The 21,199-nt window shown below is 34.6% G+C and overlaps 2 protein-coding genes across 2 annotated transcripts; one reads left to right on the top strand and one right to left on the bottom strand.

Annotated features, from left to right (window-relative positions):
- Positions 1-1,985: 1,985 nt before the first annotated feature.
- Positions 1,986-3,916, bottom strand: LOC100378751 (large ribosomal subunit protein mL51-like). Its single transcript, XM_002730701.4, has 2 exons — positions 3,687-3,916; positions 1,986-2,857 (listed from the first exon to the last, which is right to left on the bottom strand). The coding sequence occupies exons 1-2, from the start codon at positions 3,769-3,771 to the stop codon at positions 2,505-2,507; spliced, it is 438 nt and encodes a 145-aa protein (XP_002730747.1). The 5' UTR covers positions 3,772-3,916; the 3' UTR covers positions 1,986-2,504.
- Positions 3,917-3,927: 11 nt separating this feature from the next.
- LOC100368359 (WD repeat-containing protein WRAP73-like) lies at positions 3,928-19,920 on the top strand. The gene is made up of 13 exons (XM_006811498.3): positions 3,928-4,109; positions 6,255-6,350; positions 8,391-8,447; positions 9,746-9,935; positions 10,536-10,639; positions 12,542-12,628; positions 12,951-13,085; positions 13,918-13,995; positions 14,336-14,426; positions 15,426-15,551; positions 16,502-16,585; positions 17,120-17,227; positions 18,117-19,920. The coding sequence occupies exons 1-13, from the start codon at positions 4,041-4,043 to the stop codon at positions 18,224-18,226; spliced, it is 1,335 nt and encodes a 444-aa protein (XP_006811561.1). The 5' UTR covers positions 3,928-4,040; the 3' UTR covers positions 18,227-19,920.
- The last annotated feature ends 1,279 nt before the right edge of the window (positions 19,921-21,199 follow it).

Here is a 21,199-nt window from a genome sequence, read left to right as displayed (position 1 = left end):
GCCCAAAATACTTTTTCAGCGAAAATAAAGTATTCCACAGTAATATAATTTATCAAGTTAACGCGCATGACAGAGTGGATTTGCAATTAGCATAAGCAAGTGGAAACCCCCACTTCCCAAGGCTAAATCAAATTTGTAATTCAATGGGTCAAGCAAGCTCACATAAGTCTTCAACCCTCAAGACCACAAATACAATGACACTCTATTAATTTAGTATAGCGCCACCTAGCAATGCAGTGTATTTTCGGTTTGTTTTTAGGTAGATTAGGCAGGGTGCAATAACGTTCATCACTCGACATTTTATGACTACATGAGTGAGTTAACTTGATGAGTTATATGGGACGACTCGAGGAGTTAACAAGTTGAGTCATACAGTACGAGTTTACCAGATGTGTGAATAACACAGCATATATGTTGGTGAACTTTATTATTAATGAACGGCATAAACTCATTCGTTGACAACTAGAAGTGTGTTACTTATAACTGAACAGAACGTAGCACCTACACTTTCATTCTTGAGAGGTGCTGTGTATTTGAGGCGATACTTAGTAACCATTGGCTCTTTATCCTGCATCATAAAAGCCAAACCAAAACAAAAATAACTTGATTGTATTTGCATTATTGTTTAAAAGCTGGTATTATGAAAGATGTACATGAGTAAAATTAATTGCATACATCAGAGGAAACCAGGGGGGAAAATATAAATTAGATTCTTCTATACTCTCACATAAAATGGAATGAAGTATAATTCCCAAAGGAGCTTTTAATTGAGGGTTTCACATCTGTTCAAATAAACGACAAAAGATGACATGCATGTAACACCCAATACTAGCACTAGTCATGTAGCCGAATTTGTTTTTTACTGTAGAATAATTTATTTTCGCTGAAGGGCTGATTCCGTGAAAATAAAATCCAGCGAATATACTTTTTTCCTACATTTCACATTAAACTAATCAAAAATCAGTGAAAACAAGTCATGGAAAATGACACACTCCCCGTAAAATTTTTGAAAGTTCTCTTTGTACTCGTCATATTAAAGCGAAGGGGTTGTTGCGAGAGTGTCCTTGAAACTTGAGTTCCAAGTGGCGTATACAGAGATTGTTTATTTACATTAAAACGCGTGTTCCGTGTAGTAGTAATATGGCCAAAAATAAAAACAGCTGTTATTTGACCATCTTTGATCTGATATTGAAACAAAGTGACATGTATGATGTATGTGCCAAATACGAATGAAAATGGTACATAAATTGTGGAAGTATAGTAGTAAGGCCAAAAAGTCAGATGGCTGTAAATCGGCCATATCCTTGACCAGATTTTGAAACAAATTGTCATGGACATGCATCCTAACATGTATAAAGTACATGTATGTGCCAAATTTGAATGAAAACTGACTGAGCAAATCTAAGATACTGCATAAAAAAAAAAAAAAAGATGCCTGCCAGTCAACCATCTTTGATCCAATTGCGAAATAAATCGTCATGGACATGTATCCGAACATGTATAATCTATGTACCAAGTTTGAATGACAACTGACAAAGCATGTCCAAAATACAACATTTTTAAAAAACAAGATGGCTGCCAGTCAGCCATTTTGAATCGAATCACTAAACCACTGCCAGTGCATATGTCCCACATAAGGTACTAGGCACATGCAAAGAATGAACGGAATCGGTCCACAGGATTCTGAAATATGACACTGGACAGACTGAGGAACTCATTAACGGCCGGGGACATGTATCCTAACATGTATGATCTATGTACTAAATTTGAATGAAAACTGACAAAGCATGTCCAAAATACGACATTTTCCCTTGTCCATGTTTTTTCAATGGGGTAATGACAATCTATTCTTCAAAATACCGAGTTTGTTAATTAAAACAAATCTGATGCAAAAATTGCATGTTCATCAGGTAATATTATTTGAAATAATGGTATAACATGTATATTCTAGGTGGTTCACTTTCAGAGCCATACAGCTCAATAACTTGTGGTGCAGAAACGAAAATATAATTTTATTCAAACCACAGCATCAATATATCGTCCTTTACTATGCAAATATTACACTCAACATGCTGACCAGACATTGTACAGAATGGCAGAATTGATGTAGAAATACCTGCCTGCACATAGAAAATAACTCATACTATGATAACATCTCAAATATGCTGAATTAGTACAGCATTCATCATATATTTCTAGTAGTTTTACATCGTGGGCAGAATCATGCGTATAGTACGGGGGGAAAAAACCTTAATTTTTTTCAGGGACACAAATGTATTACATGTATTCCAGTGCAACCAATGCAAACTCTGTGGACATTGAAGTTTTTGATTCTCATATGAATTACAAGCTCATAGCTCTGTGCTTGTAGGAGAGGACCTCTTGAAAATAAAACAGTCAGTATAAGATATCTGTACACAGAAATCCCCAACAGTATTCACAGGTCAGTGTTCCAAGTATGTTACAGCCGCAGCACCAATATTAGTCATTTATCAATGTAGAAATTAGAATTCATATGCTTTTCTGTTAGTCATTCTCGTTTTGCCAGTGCCTCTATTTTTATTCATTTTTTTGTAAAGAAATCTAATTCTCTTGATCATTTCTTTGTGTTCCATTGGACCCATGGTCGGTCCGATCATCTTCTTTTTTCGCACCAGACGTTCGAATTCATTACCACGCCAGCCTTTCATCCACCATGGCCCTGTAGTTATATTCTTTTTCAGGTGATAGGAGCCATCTCCTAGAATGTCCTTGAAGTCATTTTCACCAAACAGAGCGTGTTTTTCATCCCATCTGTCCACTACTGGTTTTATAGGACGAGGATCTCCGCGTGGTCTCTTTCCCAGCAATGAGTAACCTATCGATAGATAAATGTAGTATAGTATAGTATAGTATATTTTATTTGACACTAAATAATATATTTTGTTACATTATCTGTGGTCAAAAGACATTAAATATAATAAAACACAAGTACACACACGAGACAAAGAAAATACATAAATAACTAAAGTCTAAGTAAAATTACTTATAGTAAAATGGTATGCTGTCAATAAATTTGCTAACACTATTGGCAATGAACCCATCTCTTGAACTTAAAATTTTTGTAAATTGTATGTATATTGTAATAAATAATTGGAGCTTGAGTATAGACCAAATAACATTTTGGTTTTGCCGTAACTGGCTAAAAATACTGGGAATGGTCGACAGGGTCATTTATTTCTAAAAATTGAATGCATTTATAGTTATTCTGCTCTAACCACAGACAGCCTGGAATCTAGCCATTCTGAGTACCGGTACACTCAAGAATGCATGTGCAAACCAATTCACTAGATTAAGTCTTATTCATTGATTTCCGAAGCCTAACTATCACAGACAGCAACTAGTCTAAATCACAGAATGTTTTTTTGAAACTACACCTTATTTATTAAGAGTGCATTTGCGCAGTAGTGGATGTTGAACATTATTTTATCTTTCTCAATGTGGCCATCACAAAATCACACTACCCCCCCCCCCCCTGCCCTGTCCGGGCACTCACTCAGACGTGATCAAATATCACGACACCTGCAAAGGTGTACCCGTAAGGGCTGAGACTCAGACAGAAACCATTTGAGTCATTGCAATATTAGCATTTCACGGGTTAATTTGCATATATGCAAATACTTCTCGAAAATAAAAACAAGACCTACCGACTGAAAATGCTCTTGTAATTTGACTTGACGGTCGAAATGCATGACTTGCAAATCTTAAAAGTGACTGCAGCGTTCCTGTCATTCTATGACAATCGCGTATGTACCGAACGATACAAAATAAGTAAAAAACAACTTTATTCCAAACGCGAACGTTCTCACATGGTCGCCGACATTTTTGTATTTGTCGTTTTCCGGTCCGTTATTTCTCACCTCCATTCTAGACCCAGAATCCTTTGCAGGTCGCGGTAGGTTTGAACATGACTGTACTTCCGGTTGGCAGTGTTTTAGAGTCGTGGTGAGAAAAAAAGTTGAATACGTACTATTCCGAGAATCAGATTGAAAGAAACCAAGATGAACTTTTCAGAACTATTCAAACAGACTAACAATCTGTGCAAATTTTCTCCAAACGGCCTGTACTTGGTGAGTATTTCGACGTTTTTTTCTGACGATGACTTGCTATGACAAGGTCGGACATGTTGTTATGTTTACAAATTTTAATGTACGTACATCAACTGTTTTTAGTATATATACTCGTGTTGACTGCTGATATTCTACTTGAATTTGGAATTCAGAGTGAAAACTGCCATCGTGATGTTTTGCATTTGGCACGAGAATTTACTTTCACGATTTTAACAGACCTAACCCAGGCCACAGGACACCTTCCAAACTCTGGTACTGTTTTAGTACGAGAGGGGGCTGCATGTATATATATATATATATGTATATATATATCAGAGGTACATTACTTGGGGTTTGCAACTACGATGACATGATACCAAGATCCCGTTACAATCTCGCTCTCGCATAAGCGTTCTAACTAAAAAAAAATGTGAATGCGCATGCCCGAGGTAACTAGGATACTGGGATGTCCAGGTGGATCAAAATAGCTGCTTACGACATGATGGATTATGATAGCTATATTTTCCATACATTTTCGATGTATTACATTTTTTCACTATCAATGTGGTAATACATGTTTTATTGTTTTATTACAAACCGCCTATGTCATGTCAGTCTCGCTATCTATGAGATGAGACTTGAATGGGATCTTGGCATAATGTCACCATACAGTACTATGCGCGTTGCAAACCCGAAGTAGTGTACCTCTGATATATATATATATTGTTTGATTAGTCAGCACACTTTTACAATGATTCATTCCCGTGTTGCATTATGGACGTATGGGAGTTAGTGCGGCACGCACCTCTAAATCTACCCCTTCCTGTATTTGTAGTTTACATTACAGCCTACAGGTGTTCGCTAATAACCAGTGTGCCCTCTAAGTAAAAGAACTGATTTTGTCAAAATGAAATCCTTCAAAATTAGGTTGAGTCAGCTTGTTGACTGCTGGGAAGGTCGTTCTTCAAGAAAAAATAAAATTATATATGTGACTGTTTAGCTGACTTGAGGCACAAATAAAAATGTTGTGGTTCCTTATTTCCTTCGTACCGGTATTTACTTATTTTGTTTATAAAATGTGAATTTCATTTAACAAAATTATAAATTTCATAACTATAATAAGATTTTTTTCAAGATCACTATATCAATGTATGCTATTCTGTTGCACCAGTGAGTCAGCACAACTAATTACGTCACAGAAAATATTTGTGCATCAGTGGCACGCCTCATTGGCTTAGAGGCAACACTGCTCTTTGTGTCACTTAATTATTAAAAGTGTTTATCTATGTTACGTCATTATATGAACCTTCAAACAGAAATGATCCCAGTTTGCCTGTTATGACTGTGAATATGGTTTTTCATTAATTTAAATTGTATTTACTGTCACTGCCTTATTTTGTGCACCAAACATTCTTAACTAAGTTGTAGACTGGTTTGCTATAAACGTCTCCAGATCATTACTGATTATAATGGTAAGATCAAACCATTGTTATAATGGTGTGCCATTCGCTAAGTATACTGGCAGTAAACCACAAAGTCAGAGAAGACAGTTTATGGAAACTTGAAACAGATCAACAATCAACGTTCAAAATGAACGAGACGATCACTGACAATTTTTTCATTAAACTCAAGAATAACAGTGGCTACATTGGAAATAAAATTATGATTTTACTTGAAGATAAAATTTTACAAAAGTTTGTGACACTTTGTGTCGTAGGACCTCAGTTAAATTGTCACTATTACAAAATTCCACAATTTTTACTGACATGACATTTTGAACACATTGCCTTCCCAAACTGAATGGGAAAAAATGGCTTCAGCATTGGGGATGTGTTAAATTTCACAGTATTTCTACTTATAATGTTGCTATCCCATAACAAAAAAAAATGCTTACTTCAACGAGTAAGAAGTGTGATTTTCTACATGTACTGTGATGTTTAAAATTTCAAGGTTGGATGATGATGTAACATAGATAAATGCTGTGTTAGTTAACCTGAAAAATTCTTACGTGTACCTTTAAGTGTACCGGTATATATGGCATTATTAGTGAGTCCCACATAAACGTCATGCTGACTGACATCAGTGGACAATATTGGCTCTGTATGCATGTAGCATATTTTGCGGTGTTAATTGATCATCACAATTTACCATTGCGTTCATTTACAGGCCAACTGTGTACAATACCGATTAATAGTTCGTGACATAAAAACGCTGCAGATTATACAGTTGTACACGTGTCTGGATGCTGTTCAGTTCATTCAGGTAAGAGCCACAATGACTGATATCACTACATTAAGGATGCTGTATACGTTTTTTTTGCTGGACTACAAGGAGCAAGCACTTGGCTTTCTGTGTTTACACAGAGATCACGTGACTATACACGTCCATACACACACTTCATATTCAGTGTGAAATAGGCTTTCCGTCAATATTTTATATGAAAATATCAGTTTCGAAAATCAATACCAAAGACATATACAGCATCCTTAAGCTAGATACATCCTTATTATATCTTAGTCAAACCAAGAAACACCAGATTTTGTCTTTTAAATAACAAACTAATGATAATTAAGAGAAAGGAAATATAGTGAGAAAATTCTATTTTGGCTATCATGCATTGAATGCTGGTAAATACTGCCAAAACTTATCTGTGGGTAATTTAAGGAGTTGTAGACTTAATTGAAGATTACATGGTTTTTTTTCATGCTTACATGTAACTGAATTGGGACAATTGACTTTTTTGTGTGCAAAATTTATTTATAAATAACATTATGAAAAAAATCAAGTGAAAAATGTACATAAATTAAATAAACAATCAATAATAATGTTCTGTATAAGGAAACGCCCACGTCCAATCTCTTGGCGAATAATTTGTGACGTCGCAGGAGAATTTGTCATTGTTTCACAATAACCGCTATACGCATGTAGCGCTCGGAAAGCGACACGGAATATATGTTATCATTGTCTGACGAGAGTTATGAGATCGAGGAATATGATGACAACGACAGATGTCACGATTTTGTTTTAGAGTGACAGGGACAAATTGGCCCATACAGGTTTGCCCCTGCGAGAAAAGTATGTGATGTGGGTGACCGTGTACCTCCCCAAAATGACCGTGACGATTCAGGCACAGGCACAGAATTTGAACAAAGTGACCAGCTTGGCAACTCAGATCAGTGTTTTGTAAAAATGCAATTTTCAGTTTCTTGATCTTCTGATGAAATCATGTAAAAAAGACACAAAGTACGTGAACGGTGAATGCGTCCAGTGCCAACATTTTCCAATCGCCATTTTGTGCTCTGTTATTCCACAATCAATCTAGTCATTTTGACTCCGGCATAATTACCTGAATTCATTCTAAACTTTTCAAGCAAATTAATATTCATATTCAACATAGAAAATATTGTTTTTCTGGTTATTTACTTTGCAAAGCTGTCATCTGTCAGTGAAACATGTACTGAAACCGGAAATACTCCACATCTTTTGAGAACGCATAAAGACTTGCGTGATCACCATGTGTGTTGCTACACCCGCCACGCGATTGCCGAGTGTGTTTTCTACACCCGCCTACAACACAGCGTTTCCCCATGATAACGATCGTGGTAGCTCGTTGTATATGCTGGTTTACTAAACGCGTGCGTATGGAAAATGGTAAACAACCCTGTCTGCTCGCTATCTCGTGCTTTATAGTCTCATTGGTGGCGCCATTTCGACAACACCCATAATGCCGAAAAAAATCAAAGGTGACGAGAGATGGGGGCGTGGCCGGATTTTGGAATATCATTGACTGTTTACCCAATTTATATACCTTTTTTTCTAGAAACAAGAGTTGTTGTGTCATGGAAAGTCGTAAACGTTTTTCACCAGTTTCTATGATGATTTTGTTTCTCCTATTCAATTCATGGGATAAAAAAAGACAGATGTAAAAAAAATAATTACCTTTAATTTAGTGAGCTTCTTATGTCATAATCGTTGTATACAATGTGAACTTCTCACCCATAATGCATTGCATATATGTTCTGTAACATGCTTAGTGGTGGATGATTTGAACTACCCCGTTTTAACGTCGCTTTATATCAAATGTTTTACATTCACACATATTGAAATGTATACTTGTGGTTTGTGAATGTAAGCGTGCATTCTGTGCAAAAATAACGTATTTTTCAGGAATTTTTTACATGTTCTCAGTACTTCCCTCTGTGTTGTCACTATTTTTCGATTTGTTTATTGATAATAAAATTGTATTAAAATCTAATTAATTTTGCTCAAAACTAACCTTCATCTGTTTGTTTTCACTGACAGTGGTCGTCAGATTCCATGTTTATTTTATGTGGTATGTATAAAAGGGGAATAATACAAGTAAGTACAAATGTTTTTTAGTTTTTTTTGTCACATGCGTTACTCTGATACCTGTGTGTTCCTATTATGTTACCTTTAATAATTATATCAGTGTTATGATTTGATCTTACAAATATCTTGTGACCTTGGGTCCAAAGATACCCAGCATGCAATGAAAGCACTGTGTACCAGCAGTATAGCTAAGCTTTCTAATTGGTATACACTCCAAACTACTCTCACTTACTAGGCCAAAAAATAGATTTGTTTCAGTTTGAAAGACGTATGTAACACCTTTTTTCTTTGGTGTTTACTAAATTATTGTAAAAAAAAAACAGAATTTCGTGGCAAAAAAAAAAAAATGTTTCACCATATCTAACTAAGGCTCAGAAAAAAAGCTGTTTTGGGTCCTATCTATTTACCGGGGTAAGTACAGGTAAACTCCTGCATGTATATGTGTCAAAGTCAAGGATTACAAAGTTGTTTAATTTAAATTTAAATTTAAATTGATTATATATTCACTAAAATTGAGGGGCATCTTTTCACCCTCAAGTTTACACATCACCTGCTTTCGTCATTTTGTACTATTACATTTTTGCTACCTGTGGAGGTTTTTAACAGGTAATGTGTTAAAACTTCATCCTATAAACTCCCATGAGTTTACCAACTGTATTTGTGTTTGTTAACTGTACATGGAAAGAAATACAGATAATGCAATATCTTTAGAAACAAGCTCAGAGTTTAATTTTCTTTTTCTTTTTTTTTTTGCACACTAAATTAAGTGACAAAATTGTTTAAGAAAATTTATTATTCATACTGCTAGACGTAAAAACAGTATGCTAGTCATCTTTGAAAACCTGTGCGATCATGTTTAAAATTAGTTATTTAGGAAATATGTGTTACCTTAGATCACATTTTAATATAGCGTGAAAGAAATGTATGTCACTGAATATAAATGATTGCACAGGTATGAATTTATTAAAACGCTTTCTTTTGCTGCTGTATCTCATAAAATGGTGACTACGACAAGCAAAGATTTTTATTAATTAATATTAGGGCAATTACAAGAATATCACAAAGTAGGCAGTACAGGATCGCATCGATTTCCACTGTGTTGGTTGATACAATTATCGTACAGCCATAAGTTACAGTTTTTCAATCTTATTAGTGTTAGAGTTATCAAGTAAATGGCAAAATTTATTGTGATCTAATTGCCATAGCAACATGACTACCAACTGCAGTTACGTACAACTTTAAAAATATCGGATAATATAACATTTTTGAAACAAACTTAAATTTCCCACCTTTATCATTCATTGCAGGTATGGTCTCTAGAACAGCCCGAATGGACGTGTAAGATTGATGAAGGATCGGCCGGATTGACAGCTGTTCAATGGAGTCCAGATGGCAGACATATTTTGACCACAGCAGATTTTAATCTCAGAATCACTGTATGGTCTTTAGTCAATAAATCAGTGTCATATATCAAGTATCCTAAAGAGGCTAAACCAGGTAAACGTCAACGAATTAAGTTACTCCCTTGAGCAAGAGAATAAACATAAAATAGGTGTCAATAATGACAAATATTGGTACAACAAAACAAGACTTCAAAAAGAAGACAACAAAAGAGAAATAGAATAGAATAGAATAGAATAGAATAGAATAGAATAGAATAGAATAGAATAGAATAGAAATAGAATAGAATAGAATAGAATAGAATAGAATTGATTTATTACATCCTTAAAGAAAATTGATATTTCTTCTTTTTGTTCATAGCTTAGTAAAGCTTAATTATAATAAGTACAGAAGTTACAATAGAAAAGAAAATGTTAGTGTAACAATACATAACAATTGTATTTCAAATGATTATGCAGTGATAACAGTTGATTTCACTTGTGTCATTGTCGCAGTGAAATTATAATGTTAGTGTATGAATGCGGTGAAATTCATTCAGTAGACATTATGTCTCCACCTTTTTTACAGTATTTAGTAAATGTATAAAGCATAAAAATAAAACAAAATTGCTGAGACTGGTCCGATTCTGGTCTAGATGTATCTCCAAGACAAGGACTGTTTGGTTATGGTTTCTTTTGCTATTTATTTATTTGTCAGGTATTGATTTCAGTAAAGATGGTAAATACATGGCACTTGCTGAGAGAAGAGACTGCAAAGACTTCATCAGTGTTTTTGTTTGTAACACATGGCAGCTCGTCAAAGTAAGCACGAATGTAGAATGTTTTGAATGGAGTGTGGTTTTACTTCAAATCAATATAAATCTGGAACAAGATGGAGCAAATACAGTTCACCAATTAACTACGAATATGTTATTTACTTCGTTTAGAGAGAGCAAACAGGTTGCTTGTTAGCGGAGTAGAGATGAGGCAGTCCCACTAAGGCAACTGCCATCTATGTTGCTGATTTTGCATGGCTTTTATAAATGGCTGGGTTAAAAATAAACGTACTGAGCACAGTAAATGATTAGGAGAACTATGTTTAATAATCTCTTTAACCTTTTCACCACCAGACTTTCTCACCCCAAATTTTTTCAACTTTTATCCTATATTCTATAGTATTTCTGGAAAGGAACCCTAATTTTGGAGCCAAGACAAAATTTGTGTAAATTTTCAGTTTTTACGCCAAAAAATTGGATATTCGTGTCCTAATCTTCTGAAGGAAAGTGCAGACTATAAACTGGACAATTTTTACCTTGCCTGTATCATCAAAGATGGAAGGGAAAGGTATATTAAGGGAAAAATTTCTGTCATCATTGTTGTCGTCGCCGTTATTGTCGTTGTTAATAATTGTTAATGTGTGCACAATAACTTTACTAATTCTATTCAAAACTTTATCAAACTTGGTCACCTAATTCATCAGTATAAAATGTTCCCTTAGTATGAACAACAGATGTCCTGTATGAAAATATCATGCAAAAATTGAGAAAATCTGATAAAATATTTTGACTTTTTCTGTCTGTCTGACTGATCACTGATATACATTCTCATTGGAAATATGCATTGTTGTAATAATATCATTGGTAATGTATTTCCTAAATCCCATGGGAATACTGTAGTGGGTTTCAAAACCAACTCCTGGAGAGAGTTGTTGCACAGTCTGATACACATTTACAAACCTACCAATAAAATCTTAACAGAAAACAAGTTGTCAGATAATCAATATAAGCAGATCAAAAATCTGTATTCTGTATTTGACAAACAGTATATAAATTTTGAAAATCAAAATTCGCAGGAATTTCTTTCAGCTATTAGGATAGAATTAGAGAACTTTTAAAATTTAAAAACACACTTCAAAAACAAAGAGAGCAGTGTTTGAAGATGTAAATTCTCAGGAGGCAACAGTACTGTTGATTTCTCTCTCTACTGGAAACCAGCTAACTATTTGCTTACTTCGGAAATTCAACATCTGTCCAATGTCATATGCTATGTCAACTTTGATTAGCTGTATGCATGCATTCCAATCACTATAACTATTTGAGTTGATTTGTATATAAATGTTTTTTTTTCAAATAATACAGTAGTCGCACAATGAATATAATAAGGCAGTTCATATTTGTCTCAGTGAATCTTTAATTTTTGACAGACACCTGTACAAAATACTTGGGCAAAAGCCAGCTAAGATTTTCTGTATCTTCACGTCTAAATGCAGCACTTTTTTTGAGATGAGACATTTGTTTTTATACTAAAATATCTGAATTACTTATATAATTACTTATATTGAATAAATCTGGAAGTTATGAATAATTAAACAAATTAGACACCAATGTTTTCATAAGATATTTACATCAATCAAGGGCATTTGGTAGACTGCTTTCCCACTGCTGTTTCAATCCTAAAACTAGACAATGCATGTTCATATTGATACAAACTATGATAAAGGGAATAATATTATACAACAAAGGGCAAGGTCACCAGAGTTCAACTATGTTGTAAATTTGTGATGAAGAGAGGGAACTGGTGGTGAAAAGGTTAAAACAGTATGGTTTTGGGGAGGGATAATTGAAGCACAGAGGTCTTGATTTGGGTGAGTGACGTGATAACTCTTTTTTGGATTTTAGATGTAATATTATTGTCATTAACAAATTCTTACAACTTTGTTTTCAGCACTTTGAAACAGATACAAGGGATTTAGCTGGTATTTCGTGGTCTCCCGACGGGAGAGTGCTATGTGTATGGGATACTCCACTAGAGGTAAATTTCTTTTGTATTCTTCAATTTCAATTCCTATAGGCCACCACTCGTTGTTTACGTTCTGCGCGCATACATGTACACAGTGGATGGTTGAAAAGGACCGGTCATTTGCACCCAAGGATAAAATAACGTCGTTGTCCGCTGCTGTTGTTGTTGGAAATGGAACTTGGTTCTTTCTTGTGGCAAAATGCACTCTAGAACTTGCAATTTGCACGTTAACAAAATCTGGAGAGACAACAATGACATTCAATGTCAAAAAGAATTTATTTATAAATATCATATTTTAGAACCAGGTTATCCAAATATCTTAATTGTGTTTCAGTATAAAGTATTGCTGTATCTAGCAGATGGTAGATGCGTCGCTACATACAGTGCATATGACTGGGCATTGGGAATCAAATCAGTTGCATGGTCCCCAACTAGTCAGTTTCTGGCTATTGGCAGCTTTGATGAAAGGGTAAGGTAGCTATAATAGTATATAAGATAAGATAAGATAATTCTTTATTACAACCTTATAGAATGAATTACATATCTATTTTGGTTTATGAAATGCAATAAAGGTGTTAAAATAAACATAACAAGTTAGATATCTAAAATCTACTACAATACAATATATAATTAGGCCCTTGATTCTCCTACATGTACCTTCAGATTAATCTGTACACAAGAAGTAATTTCCCAATCATGGTGCATAATTTGTATAATAATATTATTAAGGTTATTACGAGGATACCTCAAAGTATGCACGAAGACAGTACAGTGAGAGTATGCGATGGTGTACTGTATGAGTGCATACTTTGACGTATCCTCGTAATAACCTTATTATTATACATCTTTTCCTTCCAAGGGTACATCATGGGAATGCCGAAATTCAAAATGTTTAGAACAGAGTCAGCGAACTTCTTTGTGTGGAGTCCGGTCAAACCCTGGTGGCAGCCATGTTTGTTTTTATTATTAGATGACGCTTACGTGCATAATCATTCCATATTTAGAATTTGCATTTCTTTATATGGTAGGATGAAAATACCCCGTAAAATACCACAAAATTACGGCAAGCTGTAACTTTAATGGCGTTACAGTGACAGATGTATAATAATAATATGTAGTTTGCATATGTATATAGTCAGATATATTTACATTAATCGTTTGTTTCTTTATTGTTCTGTGGTCAAGTATAGGGAGAACACATGTCACTTACTTGGGATAAAATTATGTGTCTTTGGTGTAACCTTTCCTTTGTGCAGTGTTTTGCTTTGTAACATTGTAGATATCTTGTGTTGCAACTGTAGGTGCGAATACTGAACCATGTGACTTGGAAGACTGTAGTGTGTCATCCACATCCAACAACAGTTGAAAATGGTGCAGTGGTAAGTCTCTCATTCTGCTGTTAAACTTATTTAGAGCGGGTTTCAAGCAGTGTGTCTTCTAACAAAACTGATTTTGTAGAGATTTCAGAATTTACAGCCTGTGACATCTCAATCTCTTATTCTGGTCATAATGCAGTCATTCAACTGTGTACACATGATGTCTACTATCCTCAGGTTCAGGGTTTCCCATCGAGATAATACATTAAACCTGATTGGTCGTAGAATTCTAGGAGTGGCATCCTCAACAAATCACTGCCAGCTTTACATTACATTACAAAATTACAATTCTTAGCTATTGCTAGCAGTATACATCAAATAATTCTTTTCATTAATTTTGCAGGTTGTTTATAAGGAAATTGAGAAGAAACCTCCAACGCTAAGAGGAGAGTTAGTCGCACCTGATAGTATGATGTTCAACATCCAGAGTAAATGTATGTAGACTGGTAACCAAGTATTAAACTCTTTTGGAAGACACACTGTACAATTAGTTTGTTATAATGAAGTGTTCACTATAATGAAGCACATAATGCATTGGGTTTGTTATGGTGAAGTGTTCACTATAATGAAGCACATAATACATTGGGTTTGTTATAGTGAAGTGTTCACTATAATGAAGCACATAATACATTGGGTTTGTTATAGTGAAGTGTTCACTATAATGAAGCACATAATACATTGGGGTTTGTTATAGTGAAGTGTACACTATAGTGAAGCACATAATACATTGGGTTTGTTATAGTGAAGTGTTCACTATAATGAAACACATAATACATTTGGTTTGTTATAGTGAAGTGTTCACTATAAGGAAGAACATAATACATTTCGTTTGTTATAATGAAGTGTTCACTATAATGAAGCACTTAATACACTGGGTTTGTTATAGTGAAGTGTTCGCTATAATGAAGCACATAATATACTGGGTTTGTTATAGTGAAGTGTTCGCTATAATGAAGCAATAATGCATTGGGTTTGTTATAGGGAGCCATGCAACCAGGAAATTCATTATATAATATGAGATATACAGTCAAAACCTTTAAAGTGACCACCTTAGACAGTTATTTTGTAAAAACTGGAAATTTTCAGTCAAACATTGACAGGTTTCTAAAAATTCAGCCTGTCTGTCAAATGATTTTGTTGTTTCAATCTAAAATGCCAAGTGGCTGACAGAAAGGCTGTTGAATAGTCTGGTTCAGTTGATATGGTTTATTGTATGCTGCATAGAAAATGAGAAACACAGAATATAAATTTGTTATGCAGTTGTGATCAGTAGCCATGAGCAAATATTTAGAAAAAAACCAATATATTCTTCTATATAACATGTGTATCGATAAAATAAAATAGAACTGGTCACAGAGTAAGATAATGAAATGAATCACACGGTTGTATTACATGGACAAATATTTACATTTCTCATTATTTGTCATTGATAGATGACGTATTACAAGGTTCTGTCGCCGTGCCAACCATTAAACCAGATCCCGATAAGGCAAATCCAAAGATAGGCATCAGTAAATTAGCTTTCAGCTGTGATAATAGATATCTCTACTCAAAAAATGGTAAGTAATGATCACTGCTTATCTGTTGTATACTTGTTTTCGCCCTCTAAGTCCATAAGGTGTTCCTTCATCTTTTGCCATCATGTCCACCATCTCAAATACTATGTTTTTTCTGACAGTGAACATGATGAAATTAGAGAATGGATCTCTATTTGAAATGCAAAAACAACTCACATAGTTGTCAAGAGCAATTTTGATATACTGTAAAATCTGTATTAAAAGCTGTGGCTTCTATTAAAATGGTACAATGCAACAGAGGGGATGTGGCTTCTATTAGAGCATCTGCACATATGAGAAATGATGAATTTTTGGTTCTCAAATATTCAAAATGAATGGGTGCGACTTCTATTGGGGATGCGGCTTCTAATACAGATTTTACGGTAGTTAGAATATTGCAATGTAATATTCCCCTCTCGAAGATCGGTTTTTCGACATTAAGCTTTTAAAACAGAAATCTGAATTCAAAATCAATTTAATTGAATTTTAAGACAGACTTTTGGTCCAAGCATTTTATGGGTGAGATCTTGTAGTGATCGAAAAATGATTGATTGAAAGCCATAATTTTTAATGATGGTGCAGCATTTTGTACCTTTTTCTATAATTTATTTGTTAATTTTGGTCTTGATGGAAAATTGTTAAAAATTGGGAAAAATTTTACAGTTGTGTATATACTGGTAACTTGAGAAAGGATTGAATGCTAAGTCTGCAGCTCAGGTACCAAATGTCATGAATGGATATGTTGGACCATTGTAACAAATTTAAAACTAAAATTCCCCTTTCTATGAAAACGAGTGTGACATCAATAGCATATCATATCGGAACAATTTTGGTTCAGAAGACAATATCGTGAAAGTTATGGTTTTGTGAATTTTTGTTTTTTCTACCAAACTTTAAACATCAAGCACTCAGATTTGTGGTATTGACTCTTGCGTCTTTATTCGCCATTTCAGATAACATGCCATGTGCCTTATGGATCTGGGATGTACATAAATTATCCCATATTGTACTGCTTATTCAGGCCAGGCCAATCAAATGTAAGTACCCAAAGTTTATTTATATTTTAGTTTTTAGTTTCTCTGTTCAGTCAAAGTCTGTTAAGTGGATATGACTATTATAGTTGTTACAGTGGAGCTTTGAACAGAACTCTTGCTTCAAATGATCGTGTACTTCTTTTATATAGTTGGTTTAAAAGGTTACTTGTGAGATTATGAACACTGAGGTGATTGTTATCAGTTTTGAAACATTGTAGTCAAATCTGTAGACTTGACTTGATGTCACTGAAATAGACAGTATGGCTGCAACCAATTTCAATTAAACCTGGTATAATAATATAATATATATGGGATTTATACATTTTTCCATTTTCATTATGTCATTATTTTTTCCCTACTAGGTCCTGTTTCTCATATTGTAGATTTAAGCTTCAAATAATATTAAAACACAATTTTGTATACTGTCTATGAGTTTTAAAGTCAGGTTTCAAATGTCTCAGATTGTGGTCTCACCACAGATGGCAGTAGACTGGGGAGTGTCAAGTAGAATTTCATTATGTTATATTGTGTTTTCAGGTGTTGAGTGGGATCCATGTCATCCTAGACTAGCTCTGTGTACAAGTAATAACAAATTATATATATGGTCCCCAGCTGGCTGCGTGTCTGTAGAAGTACCATCTGAAGGTAAGACTGGCTCATCCTGTGTGGTCAACAGTGTCAGAAATTATAGATATGTTAATAAATGCTTCCTCACACCTCAGACACAGTATATCGTCTTACAATTTTTGGGAATCCCAAATCAAAATGGTAATCTGCCCAAAATCAAGTCAGCTTGTTGACTGCTGAGGAGGTTGGCCTTAAAAAAAAAATGAAATTTTGTGTGACTATATTGGCGACTTGGTCCCTGATTTTCCACATATTTACCATACATCATTTCTTCTGTTTATAAAATGTGAATTTCATTTTACCAAATTACAAATTCCATAAATATAGTAAAATGAGATTTTTTTACAATCACTACATGTATATCAATGTATAACTTTCTGTTGCGTCAATGACATGCCCGTGAATTAGCACAATTAATTGCTTCAAAACAAATCTTTGTGTGTCAGTGGCATGTCATATCGGCTTTGAGGGGCACACTCTTCACACATCTGTACCTAGGTGTAATACAATGGATAGTGTTTACTTTGCTTCAAGGAGGTTGTAGAGTCGATCACTTCAGTCGCTTGCTTATTAGGTTTAGAAGACTTGCATCATATTGGATGGTTACCATAAAAACAGTTGAACATGCATGCTGTTGTTCATGTTCTTGATTTACCCCGTCATGCACTCCACAAAGTGAATTCCCTGTGTGAAAAAAAATTCTGATGTTTGATATATTTTATTTTGTGTTTATGTATTCGGTGCAATAAAATATTTACCCCAGTGTCGGTCAATATTCAGTTATAATGTCCCTCAGGGTTTATTGACCTCAAGACAAATTAAACTGAATATTGACCTCCACTTTTGTGTTTAGTACATGTACGGATGTCCATGTATATAATTTTGTACATGTTTGTTTACGTTGCAGCGACCTTTGCCGTTCACTCCTTGAGTTGGCATCCCGACGGAAATGCTATAGTCATGATTGGAAAGGATCATATGTGCATGTGCTTTATCGACACTGACGAGGAAAGCTGAAAATACACATTTTACAACTCAAGCCTGTATTTGTGGAAGTAATTGTTATTTCTAACTTAATGTACATATTCTCTGTAGCCTTTAATTGTAATAATGATGAAGGATATGCGAGGGCGGGGGTGTAAATAAAGCTGTTTTGAATGTGTGGAACTGCAAGATAATCAGAACTCGAATGTACGTAAACAGTGTGAGCGCCCTCTATCAGCACAAATTAGATTACTATTTTGAAGGGCTGTGGTAGTCAGGCAGCACTTGTTTGAATTTTTTGTTAAGAGACAATGTATTTCTTGCATGCTGTATATGTCACATGGACCCATCAAACCCTTAAACTTGAATTTGTGATCAAATTAGACATTTATTGGCTCATACAACAAAATTCATGAAACAGTTGAACATTTTCCTTTTTTTTTAGTTAATTGTATTTGATACTAATTCACTTATTTACACCAATCACTTATATTTAATTATGTTTACCAGTTTTAACTAGCAAGGCACTATTTATATTTTGAAATGCTTGATATATTCTTCACTGCCAAACGATCTCTCAGGTTTTCCGTTAAATCGATGTTTGTTCCGTTAAAGAACGTGAATGTAAGACGTACACAAGTTATCTACTGTACAGCAAGTACTACAGTTTGCTAATGAAATGATCAGGTTGGAATGGGCTATTCCACTTTCTATTTACACCCCCCTCCCCCCTTGTTGATGAGTCTAGAAAACGTAGATACTGTTTAACAGAAAAATATCATCTGGATTACTGGCAACACATGAAGAAGCAGACCATGAAATCTCACAACCTATGCATGATTTTCTCAACTAGCTTAGAATTGCATCTGTAAATGATGGCTAAATTAGTGGTTGAAAGTAAAGTATGTATGTTCCAGGTACAAATGGACAAAATATTAGTGGGGATGCAGATATAAAGTAGAATGGCTCATTGTCACGATGCTGGAAACTGAAATAGTTTGTATGTGGCAGAGTTAAGACTGCTTTTGAGTCCTTTTGATGTAAAAATTACACTACCTTTACTGTATTTGTATCTATAACATATACTGTTCATTTTTATCTAAAATTTACAAAATGTTACAAATGACCTTTAATATTAAAGTTGGAAACTGGATATTTTGAAATGACACTGCCCAATATTAGCAATACTACTGTCAAGTTTCAGTGAAAAGCTTGTTTATTCTGTCCTCTTTTTCACCAGTTATGCTCTAGCATATTGTACATTATTATAAATACTAATACACAAAGACAATATTAATACCCAATGTTGCATACATGCACATACTATTCTGTCCACGGTTGTATTAGACTTCATTTCATTATCTAGAAGATAGGAATGAATTGAAATGATATTTAATATATGCATTATTTTGTATCTATATATAACATGGATATATATATGCGGTCCCTGTGCATTAATTCAAACGTAATCCTCCACTTCCATAAACTTGTTTTCAAATGGTTGCTGATCTCTTACGAAGAGCAAGCGGGCCAGACTTGTTTTTGCCCCCCCCCCCCCCCCCCCCAAAATGTTCCATTCTCTATCATCATTGCATGTGCTGTCGCCCTGATCTTGGTAGAGATTGGAACACTATTGGAGGGGGGGGGGGCATTTGCGAATGATATCTATTCAGGTTTTTTTTCTTTTTTATGATAAAAACTGTTTTAAATAAAAAAGAATAAACAAACATGTGTATTTGTGAATGATCTCTTGATTGCTTCCTTAAAATATCAGTCATCTATGCAAATGCTGAAATATTTTTATTAAAACTAAATACAATTGGAGAGCAAAGTGAATGATGGACATGAAATAGGGCCGAATCCTGAATGTTTTTGTAACCAGTTCACGAAGATGACCTGCTGATATCAAACTCTGTATGATAACAAGACATTGTGTTGTAGGTGAACATTGTTATTCACGATGGCTGACCACCTGCCATTATGCTTTTACTCAGAACGTCTATTCTCTCAATCGAAAACTAACTCTTGTGGGCGCAATAACACAAATAGTTTTTATCCAATCCATTATATTAACCAGTTGGATCCCGGTCTAGTTTGATCTTGCTATGTGTTCGATGTATTTTCAACATATTGGTGAAATTTCATCTGAAAATATCTTCTGTTAATTTATCTGATTATCTTATAATTGGATCACCCACCAGCAAAGTCTTCGGCCACATCATACTGCAGTGCATAAGGCAGCGGTTGATGCTCTACTTCACAAAGAGCAGGCAGACTAGCAGTCTCATGAACGGAACAGCCCACTTTACATGGTTTTCGTTGACAGTTTGCACCACACTTCTCTGTGGAAGATCCCAAGACAGTCAATTCACAGAAATTTGTCTATGCCATCCAGTCTGACTTTTTACACACCCGTAGAGACCTTGCAAATAGCAGTTCACATAACTTTAGACTTTCCCACATCTTTACCGACCTTCCAGCAACTTTTGTTTATCGAAGTTTACTAACTCACCACAAAAATTTATCAACTTTCCGGACTTCACCGATTTTTTTTATAAAAATGTTGCCACTTTCCATGCAACTTTGTAGACTGTTCACATATATTTATCGCTTGTGTAACTTTATATCAACTTTCTACACAAGTTTGCATCAATCCCAGCAACAATTGCACATAAATTTAACTAGACTTTCCACACAATTCTTTTTTGCCTTTCCGTGCACATATACAGACTTTGCACGAAGCGCCAACTTTACTGCACACTTGTAGACTTTCAAAGAAAATTTACAAACAAGTTTGCAAAGTATTTTTACTTTCATACTATCCATGTAAATTTATATATAATTTTCTCAATTATCAACTTTACACAGTTTTACTTATCGCATTATTTTTTACATAAGATTTGCAATATTCCGAGCAACGCTTATACACTACTTTGTGGACTTTCCATGCAATTTTACAGAATTTTCATTCGATTAGACCAAATTCCATGCAACATTTGCATCTTT

Source organism: Saccoglossus kowalevskii, chromosome 15 (assembly GCF_978046115.1).
Source record: "Saccoglossus kowalevskii chromosome 15, keSacKowa6.1, whole genome shotgun sequence".
NCBI classification, from domain to species: domain Eukaryota; kingdom Metazoa; phylum Hemichordata; class Enteropneusta; family Harrimaniidae; genus Saccoglossus; species Saccoglossus kowalevskii.
The sequence above is the reverse complement of the archived record's forward strand: the minus strand, read 5'-3'. Positions and strand labels throughout refer to the sequence as shown.

What these genes read in the sequence shown, in the direction of transcription:
- LOC100368359 (XM_006811498.3), top strand. Translation starts at nt 4,041, where the DNA reads ATGAACTTTTCAGAACTATTCAAACAGACTAACAATCTGTGCAAATTT. An exon ending in CTCCAAACGGCCTGTACTTG is followed by an intron (nt 4,110 to 6,254) that starts GTGAGTATTTCG and finishes GTTCATTTACAG; the next exon opens with GCCAACTGTGTACAATACCG. An exon ending in TATGGGATACTCCACTAGAG is followed by an intron (nt 12,629 to 12,950) that starts GTAAATTTCTTT and finishes ATTGTGTTTCAG; the next exon opens with TATAAAGTATTGCTGTATCT.
- LOC100378751 (XM_002730701.4), bottom strand. Translation starts at nt 3,771, where the DNA reads ATGACAGGAACGCTGCAGTCACTTTTAAGATTTGCAAGTCATGCATTT. An exon ending in TACAAGAGCATTTTCAGTCG is followed by an intron (nt 2,858 to 3,686) that starts GTAGGTCTTGTT and finishes ATCTATCGATAG; the next exon opens with GTTACTCATTGCTGGGAAAG.